The following is a 15,129-nucleotide window of genomic DNA, read 5'->3' as shown; positions in this document are numbered from 1 at the left end:
GGCTAGTGGCTGTAGAGTCTGCACCAGGGGTCAGTCCCTGGGCGTCTCCTGTGTCTACCATCTGTCCCCCATTTGGGCACACGTCACAGGATCTGGAGGCGGCTGGTTAACACTCAGCACGTCCTAGCCACTGGGTGGGGTGGAGAGCATGTCACTGACGCTGCCGGCCCAGGAGCAGGAAAGGGCCTTCTAAGGTCAGTCATATTACTGAGGCCCAGAGCAGGGAGTCCAGGCTGTCCCGTGCTATGGGGTGAGGTGGAAAGGTCCCTGGCAGGGAATCAGGGAACCTGAGCTCATTCTGGCTCTGTTCCAGCTCGCCTGTGAACTCGGGCAAGTCAAGGTTTTCGCTTCTCTGTACCCCTGCTTCTTAACTGCAGGATGGGCTTAAATATGAGTATCATGTAAAATCATCAAGGTCTCCCACACCTCCCTTGGCATGGTTCTTAGGTCTCTAAAAAGAGCATTTATTGAGTACCTACTATGTTCCCGGCATATTCCTCCATTTAATCCTCCTCCAACACTCTGAGGTAAGCACTGCTGTACCTACTTCAGCGATGTGGAAGCAGCCACAGAGCTTAAGTCCCCTGCCCAAACTTACAAGTTAGGTAGAGCTTGGATTTGAACTCCGATCCGTCAGCTACCAAAACTCAGGGTGTCTCCGCTACATGACGTTGCCTCTCTGAGAAACTCGAGGTTCTTGGAGATAAGACTGGGCCCTGGCTGTCTTTGAAAAGGACAGAATTGAAATCATACACTCACACTCAGAGGTCTGCAAAGGACCTCATGTGCCATCTGGGTCTTCCCATGATGCTAGAATCTCTTCCACAGCCACGGTCATCATCCAGCCAGGCTGGAATACCTCCACTGACAGGAAGGTCACTTCCTCCAAAAGAATCTCCAGTGGCTCTCTGTCCTTATACACTTCATGTCTAATTCCATCTTGGGGAGCTTTTCAATGATGTGCCCCACCCCTCTCTCTTCTTATTAAATGTCCCTCAATCCTCCAGCTAAGTTGTCCTGACATCCTCCTTACGGGACCCACCCCAATCTGATCATAGTCTTCCTTAAACTGCAAGGTTCAGAGCTGAATGAACCATGTCTTGGGTCTGGGCTAGCCAGGGCTTGGCTGGATGCCCTCTTTACTCCTCAAGCTCACCAGCGAGTCACCATAACACCCTGCTGACTCCTATTTAAGCCACCAAAGCTAAGGCTTAAGTCCTGATTCCATCCCTATCTCCCTGAGGGACCCTGAAGAAGTGCCTCCGCCTTCTCATCTGTAAAATGGGTGCCTTGGGTGCACCTACCTTATTCACCGTGTTACGAAGCTCAAATGAGATACTGCACATAGAGCATTAACACAGTACCTGGCACTTAGTAAATGCTCAGCAAATAACATGGTAATTGCTGTCCCCAAGGCAGCCCTTCACACGCTTGGTGGGCCTGCTCTGTGTGAGTTCACTGCTATTCCTATCCCCAGTGTCTGGTTCACAGTCCAGGGTGTCCTGTGTGTCTGGGGGTGAGCATGCGCACAGGCAATCCCACACTCCTGGGAAGACAGTAGCTGCCTATGGGAAAAGCGCAGGGGCATAGAGATGCTCATGCAAACAGGGAGGACTCCCTGGAGGAGGTAAGGCCTATAAAGGGTAGGCATCCTCCAGACAAAGAGAGAATAGGAAGGGCATCCCAAGCAGAGGGGATGTTTGGAAAAAAGGCAGACAGAGAGTTACATCCCGCTGGCCACAGATGCCCCAAACCCGAGCAAGTCTCTATCAAGATCATAAGGAAGAATCCCTGCTCGTTCAGGAAAAGCTCGGGAGCCTGAGGGTGGAGATCCTGGAAGACACAGGCCTGGAACCTACCAGAGAAGGGCCAAGGAGAGGGCGACAGAACAGACGCTGGCCCCGGTGCCCCCGCCATAAAGTGGGCCGGCCGGTGAGATGGGGAGAGTCCCCACAGGGAAGCCCAGTCAGCCCTGGGGCCTGGGCGTCAGGGGCAGGAGGGGCACTCCTATGTGTCAGACACAATCGTGGGGGCCTTCTGGAGCCTGGCTAAAGCACGCACATTAGCCTGCGAGAGCAAGAGGCCCACAGGGAGGGAGGAGAAGAGACACGGACAGGCATGGGCACACGCAGACACCGCGCGTGCCCGCCAGTGGTGCCCACACAGCCAGAGCTGCGTACAGGCGCGGGATCTACACAGACACATGCAGGGGAACCCGGGGGGTGCACGGACACACATGCCCATGCAGAGGGGCTCACCACCCCTCGGGGGGACGTGCTTGGGCCTACGGAGTGCACAGACTCGCACAAGTGCACAGCTACGCGAACGAGCACAGACACACACCCAGACACACGCAGAGGTTCTTCCCAGGTAACACACACGTCATCCGGGCACAGGGACAGGTGCCAGAGCACACGCCGGGACTGGCCAAGGATCTTGCTGCACAAACTCCAAACACACAAATGCTCGCACCTGTAGACACACAGACCCCACCCACAGATCCACAGACACGTGGAAAACACACCTTGTGTGCCTAGCTTGGGAATACCCAGAGACGTGTGTGTTTGACATCCCCGGGCTTGAGCCATGAACATGTTCAAAGTGCATCTGAACGATGGGTCCCACGGGGCTTCCTGGTCCCCTACTTGAGAATTCTCCAGAGGTCACAAGATCCCCATTCTGGCTCCCACAGGGGAGGGGAAGAGAGGCAGAGCCCGAGCTGAGGACTTGGAGACAGTTAGGGAGGCCAGCGCTGCTGAAATGACCTCGTGAGACCCATCGGCTTTGTCTAGCCCTGATTCCACACACCTCAGACTGAACGTCACCCCAAACCTCAGCTTGAGCCCCAAGCCTGACCTTGAACTGACATCACTGAAACCTCAAGGGGAGCCTCTAATGGCCACAAAGAGAAGCCAGGACTATAGGAGCCAGTGGGCGAACCTGCCTGTCCCCACCCCTGGGAGCTCCTGGCCAGCTGGGCTCCTTTACAGGGGGGCTGCGACACCAGTCATACAAGCCTCAGGCCGCATGTTTAAGGGCACAGTTAGGGCTTCATGGTTAGGGCACCTGGACCCTGCGAGCCATGTCCCTGCCTCACTTACAGACTGGCAGGGCCCATGGTGGGCGGTGCAGGGGCTGAGCCAGGCCCCACGCCCAGGCCCCACATTCCCTCTTGTCCCACTAGCAGCATCTCCCAGGCCCTGCCCTGGGGGAACCAGAGCTGCCCTGAGCTGCCCTGGCTGCATCTGGGGTCCATTGTTCTCCACCCGTAGGACCCTCTTAATTTTTCCCAAAGCAGGTCCCCGCCTCAGCTGCCAGGGCTACAAGCACCCAACACCCTCTCCGGTCAGGCTGGGCCAGAGCCCATGGTGGCCGTGTGTCCAGGGCGGGAACGCGGGGACAACTGCCAACAAGCCCTACATGTGATGAGTGTCTGCCGCAGGCCCGCACCGCTCTGCGCTCCTCGCACACCGAAGGCCTCGGATCACAATAACGAACGAGGTCGTCACGGATAACATTACTGTCGTTACTATTTTAACAGAAGGAGAAACTGAAGCTGGCGGGTGAAGCAGTCTGCCCACGGTCATGCCGCTGGCGAGCTGGCTGGGATTCGAATCCAGACATTCTGTCCCCAGAGCTCAGGGTCGTAATCACCACACAGCCTTGGCCGTGCCCCCCAGGATCTCATAGCCTGGCAGAGAAATAGAAACCCTCCCCAGCTGGCTGCAGATGTGCAAGTCACAGAGCTGGGGATGCCCTGGGGCACCGATCCATGTGGGCTGGTGTGGTCAGGGAAGGCTTCCTGGAGGTAGAGGGCTGGGGTTGCAGGGTGGTCAGCTGGGGAGCAAAATGCACACAGCTCCCAAGGCAGGCCACCATGGGCTGGGATCTGGCTCTCACCCTCTTCCATTCTGAGGCTTGGGGCAGCCTCCCTTGGCTCTCAGGATCTGTTTCTTCATCTGTAAGATGGAAATACTAGGGTGTTTGAGGATGCCAGGAACAGGAGCTAAGCCACAAAATGCCCAGCACACAGTAGGTGCTCAAAAAAATGTTAGCCATTGTCCTCATTATTAGTAATAATATTTTGATCCTTCTCATTCCTGTCCAAGACTCGGGTTCAGTGAGATGAGGGAGGCCTGGCACATAGCGGGTGCTCTGTCCCTGGGAGGCAGCAAGCAGGGAGGGCAATCCAGGGACAGGGACAACCCAAGCACCCTAAGCTGGGGTGCCCCCTCCAGAACAAATGGAGGGGAGCCCCAGCCTAGGACAAATCCTCTTGAAGGGGGGGATGGTCGTTCTTCAACTAGCCCCGACCTAACTCTGGACTGTGATCTCCCATCACCACCTCCGGGTGGCCTCCAGGCTTTCTCTGAGTGGGTACAGCGGTTCAGCAGGGCGCCAGAGCAGCCTGGTCCTGCAAGGCACCAACTTCAGCACCCGTGACGCAGACAATGACAACTGTCTCTGCAAGTGTGCCCAGATGCTGTCCGGAGGTGGGTGTGGGGGCCTGAAGCCCCGCTGGCCCACAGGTTCACCTGGCTGGACACCCCCTTTACCTCCCCACCCAGGTCTCGTGCGGCCAGGTGCTGTCGGGAAGAGGGTACAGGTCGGGGTCTCAACCACCCATGGGCTGGCCTGGCCGCACCCCCCCGCATCCCTTCCCCCACTGAGTTCTTGAGGTTCCCTCCAGTTCTCTCCTCATCCTAACACAGGCACCACCGATCTTCCTCTGAGACTGGACTAGGGGAGCACTGAGGTGGGGTGCAGTGCCTGATCAGTCCCAACCCCAGGCCTGAGAATCTGCTCCCCCGGCCAAGCAGGACCAGGATGGGGAGATCTGGGCAGGAGAACAGAGGGGCAGCTCCCCACCAACCCTGGCTCCAGTAGTGTTCCTGGGGAGGGACAGAGGTCAGAGAGAGGGAGATGGGGTGAGTGGGAGACACAGAGACAGGGAGAGATGGAGACGAGAAGGCCAGCAGGACATAGACACACAGAGCAGTGGACACAGAGAGCTCCGTGGGGACAGAAGTCCAGAGGGGGAGATGGAAAAAGACAGATGGACACAGTATGCGAGAGACAGACCAGGAAAGGCAGGGAAACAGAGACCAAAGAGAGACAGAGACATCAGACGGAGCCCCACAGAGAGACAGACACGAGCTCCGGGGCCATTGAGGTACCGCCCTCCAGAGCCTGCAGGCTGAGCAGAGGGCCTGGGCGTCTCCCTGCCGCCCCCACACCCATTCCACTCGGGCCCATCTTCTGTGAGCTGGCCTCCCGGAGGAGGCAGCAGCCCTGATTAGTCCCAGGGGTGGGGGGCTGCCCTCACCCCACTGGCTGGCCCCCGCCTCCCCAAGCCTCTTCCTCTCCCTCCACCAGGATGGTGGTTTGATGCCTGCGGCCTCTCCAACCTCAACGGCATCTACTACCCAGCTCGCCACCACGCGCGCAAGCTCAACGGCATCCGCTGGCACTACTTCCAGGGCCCCAGCTACTCGCTGCGGGCCACGCGCATGATGGTGCGCCCCGTGGGCATCTGAGAAGCAGCCGCGCCTGGAGGCGGGACCCGGAGGACGAGCCGGGACTCAGTATCCCCTGGACAAGCTGGACCCCAAACACAGGACACAGTGCCAGGGCATTGTCCTGGATACCCTGGGTCCCCTGAGCCAGCCCTCCTTGCCCAGGAGTCAGAGGGTCAGCTGCCTCCCTGCTCCCCTCAAGTTGTGAAATGGTGGGTAATGGGGGGATCCTCCCTCTACAGTATCCCTCTGTCCTCTTCCCTTCTGTCTCCTGCACGGGTCCCCTGCCAGCTTGAGGGTCACAATACCCTGAATGAGCTGAGAATTGACTTCATGTAGGTCCTCCAAGAAATACATGACTAACAGTCCACCCCTCCTAGGCCCCAGTGTCTGGAGCTCTGACCTGGTCTCTTGGGGGCTCCAGAAGATCTAAAAAGGATTTCTTTACCCCCAGTGTGTCCTAGAATGTGTTCCAGAGAGAATAACTCAGGCTCTCCTCGAAAAGTACCTATGGTCAAGTGAGGGAGGGAAACACCAGGTTAAATCAATATGAATGGGCATTCTTACCTGCAGGACTTGTCAGAGCCTTTAGTGAGGTCATATGCTTTTTGACTGCCTGTGAAGAGGTAAGAGTGGGCCACTTTCTCCAAGTGTCCTTATCTGAAAATAGGCCCTCTTTATCCCAGAACATCTCGGGGCAGATGCCCTTGGAAAAAGTTGGTTAAATGTGACGAGAAGGAGTCCCATCTCCCCACCCCCGTCCGCACTCACCCTTTCTAGCTACAAGAGACACAGTGATAGTCTCAAACAGCCTCTAAAAACAACTGGAAGAAGCTTTGGTTTAAAGAAGACACACGTCACCCCTGAAGAAGGGTCTAGAACTAAGTTTCCAGTCTGCTATGGGCTGGGGTTCTGCCAAGCTCCTTCTGGCCTCAGGAAGCCAGATCTCCACCTGGAGGCTACCCTCTCAGCACTCCCTGTAACCCTAGCTCACTTTGGCTCAAGTTCAGGGAGTGTTGGGGACTGTCCACTCGGCCTTGGGCAGAATGCCATTTTCAGATCCTTCCAGCCTCCAAGCCAGGACCCTAGCCCTCTCCTCCCACCTGATCCAACAGTGATCCTGCAGCTGGGGTTCAAGGGAGGTGGGAGTGTGGGGCAGAGCCGGCCTTGGCCTGGGTCTGGGAGACCAGGGGCTCCCCAAGAGCTTCCTTTGGAGGACAGGGTCAGACAGGGGCCACAGCCGCTCTGCCACCCACCCCCATCACTGTCACCCTCCTCGGTCCTGATAAGGCCTGCACATTCCTGCCATCTTCAGCCAACACCCAGAGCAGCCGAGACCAACCTGCTCTCCCACTAGGGTACACCTCTGTCTTCAGGAGGTTTTCTTCTGGATGAGGCTGGGGTGGTGGAAATGGACCACCTTTTCCCACATGTCCTTGAGTCCCGCCTCAGCCGGTCCCCTGAGCAAAGCCAGCCAGATTAATGCCGATCTCTTTGAAAAGACCAAAGGATGGGGTCGCCAATGGTGGCCTTTGAGGCAGGAGGGAAAAGTACTGAGGGGCAGGTGCTGCCCGGAAGTCCCACATGGCCTCACACAGCCTTTGCTCGCAGGCCTTTATTTAGTATCTACTGTGTGCCCAGTCGTGCTGTGGGCGGGGCTCTGCAATTGCACAGACCAGCTCCAGCTCCTGGACTGGAGGCTGGTGGCTCAGCCTCTCAAGGCCTCAGTTGCCTTGTCTGTGAAATGGAGATGACGCGCCCTCCTGGCTGGGCCATGGCAGGAGGCGACGAAACCCTGTATGTCAGCTTTGTAACAGGGCTCGGTATGAGCAGGCGCCTAATAAAGGTTAATTCCCAAAGAGGAAAGCGGGGTGAGGAAATTCACCCCCAAGTACATGCCTCCCTTCTTTGGGACCCAAGTAAGGTGAGCATTTGTTTTCGAATCCATGGCATTTACGTTTGTACCACAGAGCTCATCGGCCAGGTGCGCGCTGGAGAAGAAATGAAGACAGAGCTAGGAACCCCAGAAACAGACTCCACTGGGTGGGATGAGGCCCAAATCCCGGTCTGTACTCGTTTTCTAGAAAAGGCTGAGAAGCTGATTTGGGTTACCCTCAGATGCCTGTTCTTAAATATTCATCCTTCCTTCCTACCCTCCTTCCTCCTCCATGCCAGGACTCTCCAGCACAAGGGATAGAAACCCGATCCTAAGGAACGGATTGACTCACATACCAGGAAGTCTAGGGGTGGATTCAGGCACGGTTAGATCCAGGGGCTCAACCAATATCCCTCTTCACCTCTCAGCCCTGCATGCATCATGTTGACTTTACTCTTGGCCAGGTTTTCTCCTGACAGGTGGCTCCAGCAGCCCTGGGTTCACGTCCTCCCAGCTGAGCATCCCTAAGTCAGAGAGTCCCCTGTCCCTGTGATTCCAGCAAAGGCATGATTTTCTCCAGCTGGAACTGGTCCTCCTGTGCCCATCTCTGCACTTATCCTGTGCGTCTGATTGACCAGACCTGGGCCACCTGATCATGCCTGGAACAGGGGTGGGGTCAGTCCCACCCAAGTCACGTGGACTAGCAGTTTCCAGGCATTATTTCCAAACTGGCAATCACTTTACTTCCTTCCATCCCTCTGACTCCCATTTCCCTTCTCCCCGTCTCTGCCCCCTTCCCAGCCTCCTCACCCCCAAGGCCGGGCCCCAGGCTCCAGCTCACCCCGGAGTTGCCCCAAACTATGAAGGACACAGCTGTGACCTGTCCAGGAATGTCAGACCCCGGTTCACGGTCCTGGCTATGTCCCTGGAGCAGAGTTCCTGGCCCTCTCTGAGCCTCTGTTTCCCAACCATGCAATCAGGACAGAGCAGCTGCTGACCTCCATAAGCCCCCAGACAGTGATGCTGAGCCACCGAAGCTGCGGACAAGACCAGTGGAAGGACTCTGGGCAGCACGAGGCCCCTGTGGGGGCATGGTTGGTGTGGCCTTGGCCCTGGCTGGATCTCCTCGGGGCCCCTACGCATAGGAACTGGCTTCTGGGGTACCTGACTCTGCAGGTTCCCATGCAGAATCCTTGTCACCTCGCCCTACACCAGACCAGCGTTCTCCCCATTGTAGTGATGGAGAAATTAGAGCTCAGAGAGGGCAAGGGTTTCATCCAAGGTGGCACAGCCAGTCTTGCATCTATGAGCTGCCTTCCTCGTGCAGGCCTCTCTGGGGCATCTTGGCACCAACCACAAGAATACTGGAGTAGGGTCCCCTCTACTTATTTCAAAGACTGAAGGAAATTTCTGGAAAGGTCTCCAAGACCAGTCTGCCTTTACCACGGACACCTGATCACATTGTTCCTAAGGTCTGTGTGTGTCCCCAGCAACAGCAGATCCCACACTGAGGGAGAGAGTCACTGTGCACACCCCAGAGCCATGGCTGAGGTCAAAGGTGGCCCTTTGCAGGGAGTAAGGGAGCAGCCAGCATCAGGATGGTCTGTCTTGCTGGCTGGGGCGATTGGACCCCATTTTCAAGATTTTTCTCCCCCTGGTGTCTGTGGGAGCCTTCACCTCTCCCATTTAAAGATGCTTCCGAAAGCTAAGAGCGTTGCCTTGGCAACAGCAGCATCTTTCGATGGGGCAGCGCTTGGGAGAATGGGGTCTGGTCCAGGCCGTGTCCAGCATAAGCGTGTTACTTCCTTGTGTTAGATGAATGAGGGGTTGCACAGCGGAAGTTCTCATGGGTCCTGAGGTCAGGGAAGTCCAAAGACCTTTAACACCCAACATGTTCCTGCCCTACCCTGTCAGGACTCTCAGAGCCTCCCTTTCTCCGTCTGCACACTGGGGAGCCTGGGGGCTGGCTCACAGGGGAATCATGCGGATTCCAGGTGATGGTGGACATCCAGGCCTGGAACATTCACTCATGCATTCATTCCTGCGTGCGTGCATTCATTCACATAGCAAGCATGTGTTGAGGATCTGCCTGGGTCAAGGCCAGTGGGTGATGGGGATGGAGCAAACAAGACAGTCCTGTGCTCACAGAACTTAACAGGCTAGAGAGAGAGGCTGGCCCAAACCAAAACTTTTAGTTTGTAAAACTGAGTCAAGGGCCTTATTGTGTGGATGCCCTGCACTGGGTGCCAGTGGGGGAGTCAGAAGGAGGAAGAGAAAATAAGGGACTTGCCCTCAGGCTAAATGGGAGGTTGGGAGTGTCTCCTCCACGGGGTCAACCAGGGGGACGTGGGGGGAACACGGGGCATGACTGTAGGCCTCCTCTGTGCTAGTTTACATGGACCATCTCTGAATCCGAATGGGTTCCAGGATTACCCCATTTTACAGATGTGGAAACAGAGACTCAGAGAAGTCACATGCCTTGTCCACAGTCTCACAGTGACTTAGGGTACAAGCTGAGCTGCTGTAACAAGAAGACCCCAAAATTCAGTGGGTTAAATATTTTTCTTCCCTGTAAATCTGGAGCTGAGCAGTCATGGCTGGTGGGCCACTCTGCCATCCTCAACCACAGCTTCCGTCTCCGGCCCGGGCGGCGGCACCCAAAGGTGCCATTTTGCACCTGGCAGGAAGGGAAACAGGCCATCCAGCACCGCTTCCCCTCCGGCGCATACCCTCTTTACCCCGGAGTCATCTTTCGCTCAGAATATCCCAGCAGTCTCCCAAGAGGGCTCCCTCTCCAAGTTTGCTCCCTTCTGGCCTACAGCCATGTCACTTCCCCTGCCCGAGACCTTCAGTGGCTCCCCAGTACCCTGTGCTCAGCCTGCAATCAGGGCTCTTCACAACCCAGCTCCAGTCTTTCTCCAGCTCCACCACTGCTCTGTTCTTACACTGCAGTTCAGAGGCTTTGGGCCTGACGAATTCCTTCTAAAGGATCCCAGGGGCCATCAGTTGCCCCGGAGGATTGTCCATTTCCACTGGACTTTCACGTGCCGGTGGCATGGAATTCCGGGCCCAGCGTGCGGGGGCTACTCTCTGTAAGTCATACAGTGTATTGGTTCAATCCTCTGGTTCTGCCAAGAGCTGGCCCAAGTCCACTTCTGCTCCTTGCAAGGATAATTTAAGAGCCTCCAAAATCCCCGTGAGGGCTTAGTAAATTGCAAGGCCCCTAGGACAGGGCCTGTACGTAGTAAGCTCTCTGTGACTGGTCTCCAGTTACTTCTCTATGCCAACCCCCTGACGAAGAACTTCCCTTAGAATCTCCACAGAAGCCCCATAATGACCTTATGGGATAGCTGCTATTATCATCTCGTCCCTTTCCAAGTGGGGAAACTGAGACCCAGAGAAGTGACGTCACTTGGCCAAAGTCACACAGAAAGAATTTACAGAGGTGGCTCTGGACCCAAGTCACCGGCTCCAGAGCATCCTTCTCCCGGAATTTGTGTTCCCTGTGACCAAGGTTCAAGGAAAACGAATAAATGCATAAGCCGTTGCCAAGCTGAAGCTAGCCAGTGCTTGAAGCTCACACAGGAAAATAAGGCCCGCTGTCCCTGCTTGAGCCCCCTGGGGCAGGGACAGGACCTTCCTTCCTGGCTCTGACTTCCTGACTTCCCTGCCCTGCCTTCAGAACACTTGGCCGCAGGCTCACCGCCCCCAAATCTTTTCTGAGTAGGACTTTGCTTTCTTCCTTGTCAACCTCCTTGACCCGTGCACTGTGGCCTGGGCAGGGGAGGGATAGGGACTGGCTACTTGAATCTGGGGAGACTGGAAACCTCCTGGCTGACCAAAGCTTCTTCTCTCTGCCCTCACCCGCCCGTTGGTATCCGGGAGAGGCATCGGGACCAGAGCTGCCCAGGTCTGGCTGTGTCGGCAAATCAGAAGCCTGGACCAACCCTTTCTCTGTCTGGACCCCACTCTGCTCATCCATAAAGAGGGCGCGAGCAGCCCGGCTCTGCTGGCTTCACAGGGTTGCCATGAGATTCAGATAAGGTGGTCCCTTCCCTCATCAAGTGTTTACTCACTACTACGTGCAGCAACTGTGCTAGGCACTGGGGACACGGCCGTGAACAAGACAGACCGACACTTACCCTAAGGTGCTTATAGTCTGGGGTGGGTAGAAAGAGACAGAAATTCGATACGAATTAACCAAACCGCCTGAAGTACAATGAATGTGAGAGGGGAAATATATGGCGCTATTGGAGCGAGGGCGCCAACTAGTTGGGGAAGGCATCCTTAGAGGATGAGGAGGAGTTAGGTGAAGAGGAAAAAGAGGGTTCTAGGCAGAGGTGACAGCACATGCAAAGGCCCTAGGGCTGGCCCAGGGGAAGGCTCCAGAGCATTCAGAAAGGGAAAGAAGCCAGAGGTCTGGTAGGGACTGAGGTAGGCAGGCTTTTGTGGGCCAGACTGAGAAGAGGACACAGAAGATAATGGTCTAAACATCAGGAGGCCAGCACCGTGGTGTAGCCCAGAGCCTACAGGCTTCCCCATCCTCCAGCGTGAGTGTGTGACCTTGAGCAAGTTGCTTCCCCACTCAGAACCTGGGTTTTCACTCCCAGTGAAATCGAGATCATGATACCTATCTTGCCAAGGCCTTTGAAATTAGAGGAAATCTATCTACTGTCTGTGAACGACCTGTCCCAACACAAGAGACCGCTCCGTAAATGATGTCCTGTTCGCAATGCAGCCCCTGGCATTTACAGGCTTTCCCATTATTTCCTGAACATTTGTCACTGCTGAAGCTTGCTAGCAGACAAGTGGGGCTGGACCTCAAACGTTTGGGAGAAGGTTTTAAACCGATAGAAGCCAAGCCACGCCTTTGTTCTTTTCTTGTCGTTTGAGAAAGGACCCCAGGGTTACACAGGAACCTCGTTTGAGAACGATAACCCAACAGAAAGGTAAAAGAGCATCTAACACACCTGGCATCTCTGCGACAGGGTCTGATGAGTAAAACAGAAGCCGAGGACTATAGAACGTATCAGCCCCCACCTGGAAATGCCAACGGGAAAATGCATAAATAATGGTATATCCATACGTGGAAGGGAGTATTCACTGGGAAGGGCGCTAGGGCAGCTTTGAGGGGACGAGGACTGTTTGTTTCTTGACCCAGGTGAGGGTTACGCACACATGTTCCGTTTGTGAGAATTCACCAGGTTGTCCCTTTCTGCGTGCATTTCTGTCTCTGTATGTTTCTCTATGTGTACATAGGTATGTCGGGAGGGGAGGTTACACATACATAAATACACTGTAAACACAAAGCCATTTGGGGAGAAAATAAGAGCATAGAGAGGAATTACTTATGCGTTTAACCCTTTGACACAGTATCCTCACTTCTAGGAATCTGTCCTAAAGGTACATCACACGCACGAAGTGATTCATTGCAACTTCATCTGTATTAACCAAAGATGGGAATCAACCCAAATGAATACCCTCCGGTGCCTTTATTTCTGCATATCAAACTACACCAACCTCAGAGGCAGAAAAACAATAGCCGTGGACTTTATTTTGCTCATGGATTCTGTAGGTCAGGATTCCAGACCTGGGAGTTCTGCAGGGGGGGCATGTCTCGATGCCATGATGGTTGAGCTTCAGCCATCAGATGGATGGGGCGTCTGGAAAGTGGGATGAGGTTGGGGAATGCTGGGAGGGGTGGGTGGAATCATCTGGAGGCTTGGTTTCTGTCACCTGGGCTGGGATGACTCCGAGGTGAGGCTTGGGGAGGACTGCTGACTGGAGCATCCGCACAGGCCCTCGCCCCCATGCCTGGGGCTTCCTCACAACATGGCGGCCGCATTCTGAGCGGAAGCATCCCGACAGCAAGCATTCCAAACAGGACCAGGAACAGAATTCGCAGGGCCCAGTGCAAAATGAAAAGGTGGAGCCCCTGGTTCAAACCTATAAAAATGTGCTTCTTCCTTTCTTCTACAGTCTCTCTCTCAACTCGTCATGGTGTTTTTATTTACTATTTCATGTTGTTCTAATAATTTTTTGTTTAATTTACATTATTAGCATATATGTTTAGCATTCATCTTTATAGTGTACAATGACAGTTCTGAACACAGACATGAGAGCATTTAACTCATACGTGGAGTCACTGAAATTACAGCATTGGTATTTCAGAGCGTGTGTGTGTGTGTGTGTGTGTGTTTTATTCTTACCAGGACTGTGGAAATGCTGCACCAAACTGATGGATGACTTTTATTTCACTTCTCGATGTGCACACCTTCTAGCAACACTCTCTACCTCCTGCTTCTCATGGGTCAGGAAGACTGAAAGGAAAGGGAACTAGGGGTGCCCTGTCCCTTCCTTCCTTTCTGGGTCATCATCCTCAGTGCAGGTGGGTGGCTAAGACAGGGAAGTAACACGGATAAGAAAGGATATGATCAGCTTCCTGGGTTGTGTTCGTTTCCTGGAATGCCAGTGCCTCTTTTCTGTGACCAAAGGCACTTCTGGTTGGAAGAGAAAGCCTGGACTCTTTGGGCTGTGCCCCTACTTACTCAACCACAGACATCACATGCTTACCTTGTACCCACTTGGAGTCCCTCCGAAAGTCCATGTGATGTGAGCTCGCTGGAATTCTATGCTGATGTGGCATTGTGAACACTGTATGTGAACGGTGGTCCTTACTGCGTGTTCTGCTCAATGCATGATCCACTGTCCCATCGGACTGCACTTCCAATACATAAGTCCAAAGACACACTCATTAAGAATTTCAAGACTGCTGCAGAGCATGAAAAATAGTGAATGACCCTTCTGAGCACAGGGCCCTATGCCACTAAATAGGTCGTACATCCACAAGGGCGTCCTTGTCCCTAAGCCAAATGGACAGAAGGCACATGGCCTTTTATGACCTAGATGCTAAATCACATTATAAAAGCATCATTTCCACCTATTCTACTGGTCAAAGCACTCACAGAGCTCCAGCCCAGATTTGGGGAGTAGGTCATAGACCCCCACCTCTCAATGGGAAGGTGTCAAAGAATATACAGCCTTTTAAATACACACACACACACACACACACACACACACACCACTTCAATGGAATTCCCTTCAATAAAGGTTACACTTCCCAGACTTCTTTGATATTAAAGTAGATCATGTGCCCAGAAGAGATATCAAGTCAGGAAAATGGGAAAGCTGACCTACCAGAAGGTGGGCCCCTTTGCCCTCCGCCTTTTCTTTTATCTGAGGTGCAGGTGTGATGGCTGGAGCACCAGCAGCTTGGACCATGAGGTGAGCTGATAGATTGAAGCCACAAACTGGGCTGGAGGCAGAATGATGGAAGGAGCTTGGATTTCTTTTTGATTGCGGAGCTGCCATGCTAGCCCTAGACCACCTTACACAGTGCAAAACAGACTTTTATTATCTTCAAGCCACTGCTGTTTAGGATTTAAAATCTTAAACGATACACATTTTTCTCAGGGAATGTGAGAAGATGTGAGATCCTAAGAAAGGCGCCCAGAATGCTGCCTGGTACTAACTCCACTGTGATTCTCCTACAAGAAAGGATTTCTAGAGAAAGAATTTGTTTGTCATGACCATTCTGGCCCTGCATCATGGCTGATGGAATCTTCTCAGAACTCAAATAAAATCAAGTTATTCTTATGCTCAAAATCCTTCCGTGGCTGCCCATGGCCACCGGACTCCAGGGTAAAGAAGATAACTCCAGGGGCAAGGGTGGGGAGC

General features: G+C 54.2%; 1 protein-coding gene across 4 annotated transcripts in view; it reads left to right on the top strand.

The window, feature by feature from the left end:
- Positions 1 to 7,382, top strand: part of ANGPT4 (angiopoietin 4) — a 42,888-nt gene extending 35,506 nt beyond the window's left edge. For 2 of the 4 annotated variants that reach the window (XM_087853705.1, XM_045807609.2), the window contains 2 exons: positions 4,363 to 4,493; positions 5,377 to 7,382. In XM_087853705.1, the coding sequence (XP_087709831.1) occupies positions 4,363 to 4,493; positions 5,377 to 5,537 (292 nt within the window). In that variant the 3' untranslated portion in view covers positions 5,538 to 7,382. Of the gene's footprint in view, positions 1 to 828; positions 1,007 to 4,362; positions 4,494 to 5,376 lie in introns of those variants that run through there. The other 2 variants (XM_087853707.1, XM_087853706.1) reach the window with 2 other exon arrangements.
- Positions 7,383 to 15,129: the final 7,747 nt, after the last annotated feature.

This window comes from Ursus americanus, chromosome 22, assembly GCF_024610735.1.
Source record: "Ursus americanus isolate L20-20 chromosome 22, mUrsAme1.1.p, whole genome shotgun sequence".
NCBI classification, from domain to species: Eukaryota; Metazoa; Chordata; class Mammalia; order Carnivora; family Ursidae; genus Ursus; species Ursus americanus.
Note: the sequence above shows the minus strand (reverse complement) of the source record. Positions and strands in the feature narration are given on the sequence as shown.